The sequence below is a fragment of the Lytechinus variegatus genome, chromosome 2 (genome assembly GCF_018143015.1).
Source record: "Lytechinus variegatus isolate NC3 chromosome 2, Lvar_3.0, whole genome shotgun sequence".
NCBI lineage: Eukaryota > Metazoa > Echinodermata > Echinoidea > Temnopleuroida > Toxopneustidae > Lytechinus > Lytechinus variegatus.
The window spans coordinates 53,499,908-53,513,055 of record NC_054741.1 but is presented as its reverse complement, the minus strand read 5'-3'; the positions used below and the strand labels follow the sequence as shown (position 1 = coordinate 53,513,055).

The 13,148-nt window shown below is 34.5% G+C and overlaps 1 protein-coding gene across 1 annotated transcript; it reads left to right on the top strand.

Annotated features, from left to right (window-relative positions):
- The first annotated feature begins 5,157 nt into the window (after positions 1-5,157).
- Positions 5,158-9,891, top strand: LOC121406860 (putative defense protein 1). Its single transcript, XM_041597730.1, has 6 exons — positions 5,158-5,373; positions 6,147-6,396; positions 7,566-7,633; positions 8,743-8,862; positions 9,370-9,489; positions 9,842-9,891. The coding sequence occupies exons 1-6, from the start codon at positions 5,277-5,279 to the stop codon at positions 9,889-9,891; spliced, it is 705 nt and encodes a 234-aa protein (XP_041453664.1). The 5' UTR covers positions 5,158-5,276.
- Positions 9,892-13,148: the final 3,257 nt, after the last annotated feature.

Here is a 13,148-nt window from a genome sequence, read left to right as displayed (position 1 = left end):
ATATTTCACTAAAATTGCCTCTTTTATCACATCTATCAGCAGATTATGGGTTCTTTCTAGAGGAGGGCATGTAATACAGATTTTTAGAGGATACATGATGGATCGGAATTTGTATCGCAAAACGAAAAAACATAAAGAGATATTTTGATGGATCTCAATAGCATAAGTGATTGCAATATTCAAATGCTCATAACTTTTTCATTATTTGTCCGATTTTTCTCAAACTTTGTTCTTATTCTTTGAGTTTTCTTTTACGTCACACGCCTACTTGTTCCAAAGGTTTCATTCCCCTTGAAACACCTTGCTTGCATTATCATTGTAACGGATCAACGAGTTAGAATCATTGGAAGGAGTACCATGTTACTTCTAGTATCGTACTACTGTGTGTCTTCTTTACTTCTCATTTATTTATCCAGTACAGAATAGTACAAAATTAACATGGGTTCCATAGTTTAAAAAATAGAAGATTTAATATAAAAATATTTAATAGTGATGGTAAGTTTACTAACTTACTATACATATATATAAGTATGTGTTTTGATAAAGTCATTTATTAATATTGGAAAATTGTGCCTATTATATTTGCATCATATTACTCGTAAAATAATGATATTGTATAATCATTGTATTCACTTGAATTTACATAATAAAGACAACTAAACAAAATCTCAGAAAGGCTTTTCAAATTGATGACAGTCGTTTATCGATTTAATAAACAGTCATTTTCAGAACTATAAAATCCATATGAGATTTGTTACTTATTTTGCGTCGATGTTGATAACTTAATGAACATCGATGCTAATAAACAGGTGTAAACATTCAATCTTGAGATCTATGGATGAAGATGAGGTTAACAAACATTAAAATATTGAGTGATTATATCAAATCAAAATAACCAGCCTCCTGTTTCCTTTGTTTTCAACTGTAGTGATCTACTTCAACTAATATTCCACCAATTAAAGCAATTCAATGCTGCAAGATTTAAGTCAAAACACTGTGCCAGTATTTCAATATTCAATGATAAATCGACAAAAACTGACACGGCTTTTTTTAATAGGTGTTTTTAATTCTGACAATTTTTGTGTCTATTATGAACTTATATGAAAAAGGATGGCTTTATCTGTTCCAACCAAACATAGTTTTCTTTTTATTTCAACTCAACATAATTCATTTTCTGATAACAAAACACTTCCTTCAACTACATAAATATATACTGTATACTGAATGTATACATGTAGAATTTTGCATAAAGCCGGATTGATTTGTCATGGCCGTAAAACCGGTGGTCCGGTTTTGGGAAAGATTTCCTTTTGCGACAGCCAATCCGATGGAGCTGACAGCCGTCTGTTTCGAGTAGTTTTTAAACATCATCTGAGTTCAGTGGAACAACTAAAATAACATAGATCGAAGCTTTTGGTCTAGAGCCAACCCTAACCCTAACTTTTTGGGTAAAAGATGTGCATAACAAGGGAAGACTAGATTGATCGCTAATCATTTCGTTTTACATCAATGAAATAATATGTATCTTCGAGTATGCGTTACAAATTCAGCTGGAATTGTGGCCTCTCTTTCCTTAAAAATGCTACCTGCAATGCAACACTTGCAACATGATAGAAAAATTCTTTGCAATTCCCTCTATGTTGCTTTATGTAATATATCAAATTGCGGTCAATTCAAAAACACTTATCACACATGACACAAAGTTTTGCACTCATATCCATATCTATGAGGGGTGAGCATAATTTGCGCACATTTTTAAAAATTATCATGAAGTTGATACTCAATCAAAAAAAAAATCACAGTTCACACAAAATTAATCAAAATCATAAATACCAGACGAAGCCAAGATCCCAAAGTCAAATTCGCTTAACGAAATTATAAAGTAGGTCAAGGGTTTTGCTCGGATCGCGATCTCAAAATTCTATGGCAATCGACGAGTGTGCGTGTCGAGAAGATCAGATTTTCTCGGAGCGGACGCCAAAGTTAACAAAATTCGCCGATGTTTTGCCAATATTTTCACAATTTTAGACATTACCTTCAAGAAAATTACCATACTGAGTAATTCCGGGTCACTTTTCCTGCAGGTGGTATCAGTTTTTCAAGATATTAATTAGATAAAGAGATATTCCACCGTGTGCAAAATTAGGTAACGCGCGAATTAAGGTCACAACACCACATAAATTAATAGCTTATATAATTTAAACTCACTCTTCGGGCGGCTTAAATATTTTTAAAAAATCGCCGGCTGGATTTCTGACTTGGATAACAATATGGCTGCTGCATGATATGGTCTTTTCAGAACGCCAAATAAGTATGGAAAGAAAAATCTATAATGAAATTTCCGAAACTTTTGTTTCAACTTGATAATTAATTTCCCTTTCATGTTTTTTTTCTTCTCCTTTTTTAAATACGTTTTGTTCTGATGTGCTCTAAATTCCCAATATTAGGAATTATATCAAAAGAATAAGAAAGACAAATACACATATAAAAATGATGATCAGGAAATTTTAAGCTATGATAATTCGATTTCAATCTTAATTTGTGTTAGATTCTCGTTTATACTCCTTAAAATACAAAGTAAGGAAATTAAATGTAAAGGATTGTGTGACTCTTCACAGGGTCACACAGAATTTAATTATCTAATTGAATACACATCCACACAGTAATTAATGTTAATTTAACACCAGCCCGGAATATATAGGCCTAAATTTTGTCCAAACCAGAGAAGTATTGAAACAACACTAGCACTAGTTTGGAATCAAAGCGATACTGTTTTGATACTAATTGGTGTTTTATAAAACCTATCTGGTGTTAGACCGAAACCAAACAGGTGCTGTTTAGCACTTCTCTGATGTGGACATACATGTATATATGATTACAGGTTGGCGGTAAGTCAACACCGTAATTTTTTGTAGCCCTCTATGTGCTTTACAATTATGAATAAAATCATAAATATACAAACTGTGAAATCATTTATTAATACAATAACATGAAAGTGAATAAAACACAATGTAACGCAAAATATCGAAGAAAATGCGCTATATACGCATGTATGTATTGTATTGTATTGTATTGTATTTATTTAATCACGGTAAAACTTACATTCAGTCATAACAGACTGCTTTTCAGCAAGTCCGTGAACATTAAAAAACATGTAAAAGTGAGACAATACGAAAAATATTTTAAATATTACAGTAACACATAATATAAGACATACATAATTAAAATGAAAAACAATAAGTAAAACTACATAAAACCGCAGTGCGAAGAGAAATCATAGAAATTCTCTAGCCCCCCCCCCCCCCGCAGATGAGTTAGAAGTCGATGGAATTAACTGATTTCATAAATAAAGAGAACTGATCCAGTTGCCGGGTATTATTTGGTAAGGAATTAAATAATTGAATACCTACATAGAGAGCACCGTCCCTTATAAAATTAGTTTTGGGTTTTTCGAGATTAATCCTACACTGGTAATTTCGAAGAGAATAATTACTTTTCTTGATGCTTATTTTGGAGCACAAGAAAGATGGAAGTAGTCCATGAAGTAATTTAAATATAAAGGAAACTGCCTGTTTTTTCCATCGCAATTCTAACTTATCAATGTTCAGAGTAGAATACAAAAGATTGGAACTGTATCTATAATCAACTCTTAAGACCATACGCAGTGCTCGATTTTGAAGAACACTTAATTCTTTAAGTAAAACTTTCCCTGCATTGAACCATACTATAGAGCAGTAATCAAAGTGTGGTTGTAAACTCAGGTCTAAATCTGGACGTAATTATTTTCTAAATATAAATAAACCGGTAATTTAAATTTGTCACAAATCTATTCGTTGTGGATTTAATAGATCCATGGATACACTCAAGTATATTATATACATTTTCTTTCTTGCTTATATCGCCATAATTTCACGTTAAATTTTATTTAAAGTTCAAATAACACTATGTTATCACCAGTAGCATATACTCCATAAAATGTGTATCTCAGTGTGTTTTAAGACTCTTTTCTGCGTTAGTCATTGAATCTCCCCTTGTTATCCTAATGAGAAAATAGATACATAGAATATATATATTCACAGGCGAGGCGCGCACGTGTTAAAAGTTTTTATGACGATCAATATTCTCTAGTCTTCCATCCACGCGACATTTATAAATAGTAGACAGGATGGATATGATACACAATATAAAATTTCAGAAATGCATTTCTTTTAATATTACACAAACGTATTTAAGTTTCGAATGTTTGCCCATCACTTTCTCCCTCTCTTGCCCTCATTGACAGGGTCAAGGATGGACTTGTGATTTCAGATTCCCGACAAATGTTTTTTTTATTTGTTGAATCCAGACTACAATATGCTAATTGCAAGTGCGAACAAAAATGCATGTCCATGAGACGTGTACGACGATCGAGCCGTCATGATCCATGGTATAAAAACAATTGATTGTTAATCTAGTATAACTGCAAAGGGGTACCACCACTCCCATTTGAATTGATTGCTTAAAATCTGTTAAATAAGAAAGTGGGAGATTTACTAATAAATGTGACTGGATCTGTTGTTTTCCACCAGGAGCACCTAGCATCTCTTGAGAGGTACAGTATGTACGATTTTTTTTCATAATTGCAAATATAGTTTAATTCGATAAATTACATAACATATGAGCAATTATCTAAAGTGATATGTCGAAAATTTCTGAAATATATCTTACTTATTTGTAACTCAGGATCCCACAATAAAAAATAACAATCATTTTGTTGTCATTGCATTGTCACACATTTTCATGTCGTCTTTACTGTATTCATAAGTTATCAGTGCGATTAAAAAGAATACCTTTATGGTTGTCTGAACTAAAAGAAATGAACATGATCTGTGAGTATATTGTATTTATTTTTACAGTATTTCAATAACCCTATTGTTGCTTATTGATGACAATTGTTAACTTCCCTATTACAACCATCCATACCCTTCAAGGAACCTTGTATATTCATATGAAATTATCTAATAGTTAGGAAAATGAAGAAAAACAATATTGCAAAATAGATTGAAGTGTTAAAATTCCTTGTTTTGACTAAATTCTAGCTCAATTCGAGTATGTAGAATAAGCTTGTTTTTTCTTCATTTCATTTACTTAACTTACCACATAACTCCAAATAGGATGGCAAGGAGCAGGTTGTTGACAGCAATACATATACTGTCTTCGTTGTCATGGTATTTCCTCACCGTCGAAGCCTTTCCTAGTGGCGCACCAACCAGTCAAAACCCGATATATGCAATACCATGACACCCAACCATCAGGTGGAGCCACAAACTGATTCAAGTCCATACTTCATATCGGTAGGCAGTATTCGGTACACTCCTGGCCAACCATTAACCAGTAAGTAGTATATGTTTTGTGAGGAGCGGTCTCTACCTCAATGACCTTTTAAAGATGTATACAGGGGAAAAAGAGCCATCACAAAAGAGGGGTCTAGGTCATGTTACTCATTAATGTTACACTTGTTATTCAATTACGATATTAAAAGAATGACAACACTTTTGGGTTACCTTTTTGACTTGGGATCTATTTAAAACATATAATGACACGTCTGCCTTTAAAATTCATCATTCATAAGAGGAGTAGGAAGCTGGAGTAAAACCTGGTTGGTGTTCTAAATTGGCGTTTGTAAGTTAGTTATGACGCTATAAAAGACTGAATCCTATAGGGTCCCATTTCTTAAAACTTTGCTATGACAGCAAGTCTGGCTGGAATGTCAACTACCATGGCAACGGTGGAGATTCTCATTTTTGATTCGCTCCCGCAAGAGTTGCTATTTTCGCAACCTTTTATGAAACTGGGCCCAGTTCTTGGATGCATATAATATTCTCAACAATTTTTGATAACATCAATCATAATAGAAATCTGATCTTTGGTTGGTCAAACTGTTGTTTACAAGACAGTGTATGAATGCTTCGTTTGTCAAAGTATGATTAGATTCATAGGATAAATAGATTCTCTCCTATTGTATAAAAAGAAAGGGATGATATTTAATTGTGTCTAATTTAGCACTATTATTTAAAATATCTTCATGAAAATCACCTTGAAATATTATTTAAATCATGTGGAAAAAATAGAGATGAACGGTCTAATATGTAATTCCACCTTTGCAGTTACCGTTACAAAGAGTACATTCGATCCATCCACCTTAGGGTTTAGAGGTATCTTCATGCAGATGAGAAGGACAGGAACAGAACAAATCACCGGTACATGGTCGGTCACCGATCAAACAAACTTCAAAACTGTCTCTTGCCCAGGGGGAAGCAACAATGCTGTGACGCATCAGAACAACTCCCCAAAGGTTTTCCTGAATACGTTCACGTGGAACGCCCCCTTGAGTGAGTCTGCAGATGTGAATGTTGTGTGAGTATAACTCCCGCACCCCTTTGCTGGGCGAAAAAGAATCATAACTCCCACACCCCTTTTCTTGGCGCAAAAGAATTAATTGTGAAATATACCTACATTAAATGTTTTAAATCGTCATAGTTATAATGGATTAAAAAGTTCCAAAAGCAAAACTCTTCAAACCTGTGTATACTGAACAACAAATAGAAAATGAAGCCCAACAGCGAAGTTATTAACGGCTAGGGCAAATTCGGTCATTTTGTCCTTGTATAAATCTAACCGCTTGCATACTGTTTTAACAATATAGGTCATGCGCTCAGATGAGGCCCGTTTCAAATTGGGATATGCAACTCACATATTAAAGGATAAGTCTTTACTACACGTATTTCATTGATAGAAAGTCTGGCTATGTTTGATTTTAGAAGTTGCGTTTGATCACAACTCTTTAAGGTCGATCAGGAGGTTGTATTATTTTCTTAAAATGACGCAGAAGTTAAAGAACACGTTTACGCCGCTGGCTAAACATCTAATTTCCTTTTGGAAAAAAAATGTTCTTATTGAAATCTCTTCGAGCACCAGGATGCTGATGGAAAAAAATGAAAATAAAATCTTTTAAAAAATGATTTATTGCTTATATTGCGTAAGACGTATGTGACATTGTGAATGTAGCCGATCGTTGTCAAATTGACTTTGCGCCATCAGCAGCTAGGCTACCCACAATCATAAAAACAATCTTCCGGTCAGCTACATCAACCGAATTTTCAGTGTGCGTGGCTGGCCGGGGCGTGTACATGAAAGTTCGAAAGAAAAATTCCTTTCTATTTTACTGTGTCTTTAGTTTGCACATATTTATATTATGTTCGGCGTCTTACATCGTGAATTTCGAATTTACAAGCTTAAACCTCCCTGATTCCTAGATCGTAATTAAAATTCAAATATGATTTTGAAAACCTTTTTCGAGTTTTTAGTACTATTTCGTCTAGTACCACAATGTAGCCCATTTTGAAACAAAAGGAGGGAAAATTTGCAGATGAAGTTCCTGCTCATAATGAGATTCGTACCGCAAACTTGTCATTGCAAACACAATGATTATCCAATGATGTTATTCAACATCGCGCCATCATTTGGCAAAGTGCTCGAAGATAACTAACAATACATGTTTTACTGAAATCATTTTATGTTCGTAGAGCGACGTACGTCGATCAAACCAGCATATTTTGGGTGAAAGAAATTGGCCTAACCATCTCAAGTTCAGGTACGTAAACAAAGTCTGTTATCAACGCTGAATGTCTTCACTGTCCTCCAGGGTCATTTGTCCTCTACTGAACTTCTTCATCTTCATTTAGTAATTTCTATTTAATCCACCTTACAGCAGTGTAACATGACCACACCGGGCACGGTGACCCAATCTCATCCTACCACATCGGTATTTTTAATTTATTCAAGCAGTATTGTACTTCCCGAGAATAGTCTTGATGTTAGTAGTGTGACCTTGAACTTGTCCTCGACCGTCTAGTTAGCCTAGGAGGAGTGCCTATAAGTTGGTAATGATTTCGAGTCAGTTATCCAAACCCGTGCCGAAAACTAGCAGTCCCAAAGGCGAAATCGATAGAATTTATAAAAAATAACATAAAAAACAATCATGCGCGTTGATGACTATACAACGAAGAGTCTTAAAAAAGATATTCCATGAACAATATATACTTGAAATAAAAACTTGATAGAATTAAGCATGACTGTTTGTCTTCTAGCTATTGTTACTTTTTGCAAATGTCATTTACGTTAAACCTGATCAGATAGTCATTAGATATATTAATGGGGTGTTATGTTCAAGTAACCATGCAAATGTAAAGCCGAATCTGGTCGGGACATGATGTTCACTGACAAATTTTATCTGGGAATAATGCAGATGACCTGTTTGGCAGAGCTAAAAAAATGATAGGTCGGATAATAATCACGAATCTCGAATCCATAACCAACATGACATAGCGGAATATTGAAAGCAATGTTGAACATTTGGAACCAATCAGAATTTGCAATGACATGATTAAACAGATAACCTGCATTTGTTATTGTCTAAACCCGTAAATCTACAATTAATCAGTCAATGAACCATTTAAATTAATCGATTAATGTTGATTATTTATTTGATTTGATTTATTGATTGATTAATTTATTGATTAAATCATTGAGTAGATTCAAGAAGCTATGATATTGAACGAGAATAAACATTCAACATAAGCATGTTTGATTGCATACATTTGGGGAGTGGTCCCTGGCTACTATTGGGTCTTCTCCACTTTTGTCTGAGATTGGATAAAAACTACTGGATGTCGGTTAATCTTTTCCCCTTCCTCTAAAAAGTATCGGGTCCATGTAACCCGAATCCATGCCAGAACGGCGGATCGTGCAAACAGAATGGGAACTCGTTTACCTGTACTTGCCCATCTCCGTACACCGGTCAAACATGTCAAACTACAACCGGTAAGTATGACTTACTTCATATTAAAAAGGAATAAAACTCCCCGCCCACGTTAAGAAATAGAAATATGACCTTTAAACAAATTTTCAATTTCAGGTGTATAGGATTGTACTTCACACAGTATAATTATTTATATACTTTATATTAGTATTGTATGTATACTGCATGTGGAAGACAGATGTCTTTGTTTATTATATGCATGGACCAATAAATGAATCTGAACTGTTACATCGTGTTGTAAAACTGAATTTCTATCAAGTTCTCTGTCAGACTCTCCAACATTGCCTTTATTATTATTTGATTTACACCGTGACTTATAGAATTGCAATTAAAACAATTTAGTGCCTGTTTTATGTTTGGTTGGTCGATGTGTTGATCATGAAAAAGCAATATATCACTCAGTTACAAATTAAGTAGATCTATAATTCTGCCATGGCGTCTGATGGTGCCTGATGTATAGCCATCATGACAGCACATGATTATGATGATGATATTCGTTTTCCTTTCAGTCTCCCCATGTAATTCCAATCCCTGTTTGAATGGAGGAACATGTGAGAATATAAATCAGCAACCTGCATTCATGTGTTCTTGTCTTTCTGGATTTATTGGAACAAGATGTGAACTGTCAGGTAAGTATGCAAATATAAAAATAAAGGGATAGATTTAAATACCTGGTTCTCGAGATAACTGACAAACCGTTTTAAGGATCATCTTTAATCTTGGTTCATGTATGCATATCGGAGAGACAGTGATTAGATGATCTGATAAGACTTTGGGGTTCATGATGTCAAATGTCACGAATGTCAGTATATACACTTGAAAATATATCTTGATCGCGATGATAATAGAAAATTTAGGGGATCATTTTCAAACTTAGATAATGTGTGCATATATGAGTGAGATTTGGGGTGACAAATTCCAAATCACAAAAGGGCATTATAAAAAATGAAGCTAGATGTCTGTATTATATTTTTGTTCTAGGAATGATGGAGACATTGATTTTTACTGCCTATGGTGGAAAATCCATCTAGTTCGTAATTTACTTTCGGAGAAATATCTTACCATGATTCTTTTATTTTCTTCTTTCCTTTTAGCCTCTCCGTGTAATTCCAATCCTGTTTTAACGGAGGAACTTGTGTGAATTTAAATCAACAGTCTGCTTTTATGTGTTCTTGTCTTCCTGGCTTCATGGGAACAAGATGTGAAGCGTCAGGTAAATTTATTAAAATATGATATTAAAGAATAAATTTTAATACCGGATTCTCGAGATAACTGACAAACAGTTTTGAAGATCATCTTTAATCTTGGTTCATGTATGCATATCGGAGAGACAGTGATTAGATGATCTGATAAGACTTTGGGGTTCATGATGTCAAATGTCATGAATGTCAGTATATACACTTGAAAATATATCTTGATCGCGAAGATAATAGAACATTTTGGGGATCATTTTCAAGCTTAGATCATGTGTGCATATATGAGTAAGATTTGGAGTGACAAATTCAAAGATCTCATAAAAAATGAAGTTAGGTGTCTGTAGTATATTCTTGGTACTTGAATGATGGAGACATTGATTTTTACTGCCTTTGGTAGAAAATCGATCTAGTTCGTAATTTGAATGATTTTGTCTCGCTGAAGAAATCTTTTTTTTCTTTCCTTTTAGCCTCTCCATGTAATTCCAATCCCTGTTTTAACGGAGGAACTTGTGTGAATGTAAATCAACAGTCTGCTTTTATGTGTTCTTGTCTTCCTGGTTTCATTGGAACAAGATGTGAACTCTCAGGTGAAAATTCAAATATAATTTTAACGAAATACATATGACAACATGGTTCTCGAGATAACTGACAAACCGTCTGAGGATCATCGTTAATATTGGTTCATGTATGCATATCGGAGAGACAATGAGAATCTAATCAGATTCGGCGTTCATGATGTCAAATGTCCCCAATGTCAGTATATACTTTTAGATATAATTATCTTGCACGCAATGACAATCGAACCTTTTGGGGGATCATTTTCAAACTTAGCTCATGCATATGTGAGAGATATTTGGGGTGACAAATTCCAAGATCACAAAAAGGGCATTATGAAAAAAAAGGAAGCTAGGCGTGTGTAGTATATTCTTGGTCCTTGAATGATGGAGACATTGATTTTTACTGTCTACGGTAGAAAATCGATCTAGTTCGTAATTTGAATAAGGAGAAAAGAAATCTTACAATGATTCTGTTTCGCTGAAGAAATCTTTTTTTTCCTTTCCTTTTAGCCTCTCCATGTAATTCCAATCCCTGTTTTAACGGAGGAACTTGTGTGAATGTAAATCAACAGTCTGCTTTTATGTGTTCTTGTCTTCCTGGTTTCACTGGAACAAGATGTGAACTCTCAGGTGAAAATTCAAATATAATTTTAACGAAATACATATGACAACATGGTTCTCGAGATAACTGACAAACCGTCTGAGGATCATCGTTAATATTGGTTCATGTATGCATATCGGAGAGACAATGAGAATCTAATCAGATTCGGCGTTCATGTCAAATGTCCCCAATGTCAGTATATACTTTTATATATAATTATCTTCCACGCAATGATAATAGAACCTTTTGGGGAATCATTTTCAAACTTAGCTCATGCATATGTGAGAGATATTTGGGGTGACAAATTCCAAGATCACAAAAGGGCATTATAAAAGAAAGGAAGCTAGGCGTGTGTAGTATATTCTTGGTCCTTGAATGATGGAGACATTGATTTTTACTGTCTACGGTAGAAAATCGATCTAGTTCGTAATTTGAATTAGGAGAAAAGAAATCTTACAATGATTCTCTTTCGCTGAAGATATTTTTTTTCTTTCCTTTTAGCCAGTCCATGCAATTCCAATCCCTGTTTTAACGGAGGAATTTGTGTGAATGTAAATCAACAGTCTGCTTTTATGTGTTCTTGTCTTCCTGGTTTCATTGGAACAAGATGTGAACTCTCAGGTGAATATCCTAATGTAATTTTAACGAAATAAATTTGATAACATGGTTCTCGAGATAACTGACAAACCGTCTGAGGATCACCGTTAATGTTGGTTCATGTATGCATATCGGAGAGACAATGAGAATCTTATCAGAATCGGGGTTCATGATGTCAAATGTCCCCAATGTCAGTATATACTTTTAGATATAATTATCTTACACGCAATGATAAAAGAACCTTTTGCGGGATTATTTTCAAACTTAGGTCATGCGTATGTGGGAGAGATTTGGAGTGACAAATTCCAAAATCACAAAAAGGGCATTATAAAAAAAGGAAGCTAGGCGTGTGTAGTATATTCTTGGTCCTTGAATGATGGAGACATTGATTTTTACTGTCTACGGTAGAAAATCGATCTAGTTCGTAATTTGAATTAGGAGAAAATAAATCTTACAATGATTCTGTTTCGCTATAGATATCTTTTTTTTTCTTTCCTTTTAGCCACTCCGTGCAATTCCAATCCCTGTTTTAACGGAGGAACTTGTGTGAATGTAAATCAACAGTCTGCTTTTATGTGTTCTTGTCTTCCTGGTTTCAGTGGAACAAGATGTGCACTGCCAGGTGAATATTTCCTGAAATAAAATGTCAATAATAGAAATAAGATATTCATAAGTTGGCAGAGAGAAACAGTTTTTAACCTCTGTCATCCGTCCGTCGGACCAGCTCTTGCGATAATGAAAGAACCGTTCACTGGATCAACATCAAACTTGGATTATGGTGACCATGATCTAAATAGTTTTGGGCTACAAAATTCAAAGATCAGAGATGTCATTATGTTTCCGACAGTATCTAATTCACAAGTTATATGTTATAATGTTATAAGTTCGATCGCATTATGTCCCTCTAATTCTTCCACAAATTCCATTTCATACAATCATATGGCAGTAGAGTGATTGTCTTTCTTCCTTGCATCCCGTGAGTCAGTATGTGTAGATGAAGAATTGAGCCGATGATATATGACTGTTTGTACTTATGATGATCCACAACATTTATACTGCGCAATATTTCTGTTAAAAACATTCATAGGCGCAGGCATATCCAGTTAAGCTCATTATTGCACATCTGGCGAAATAAGTGAGTTTTGAGAGACGATTTCAAGAGTTCTGTGTTGTGTATTTCACGCAAAGAAGAAAAGAGGGAGTTCCAGAGACGTGGAGCAATAGATGAATAAGCACGGTCTCTATATCCGTTTAGGTGTGTGATGTGTACATGAAGGGTGACACCAGAACCAGATGAGCGCAAGTCAGGTTGTAGACGACGTTGTTCTACTAGGGAA

Bases quoted from the DNA above. Each gene is read 5' to 3' on its own strand.
- LOC121406860 (XM_041597730.1), top strand. From the start codon at position 5,277: ATGACACCCAACCATCAGGTGGAGCCACAAACTGATTCAAGTCCATAC. The intron at 8,863-9,369 runs GTAAGTATGACT...TTTTCCTTTCAG, and splicing joins AACATGTCAAACTACAACCG to TCTCCCCATGTAATTCCAAT. The intron at 9,490-9,841 runs GTAAGTATGCAA...TTTTTGTTCTAG, and splicing joins AACAAGATGTGAACTGTCAG to GAATGATGGAGACATTGATT.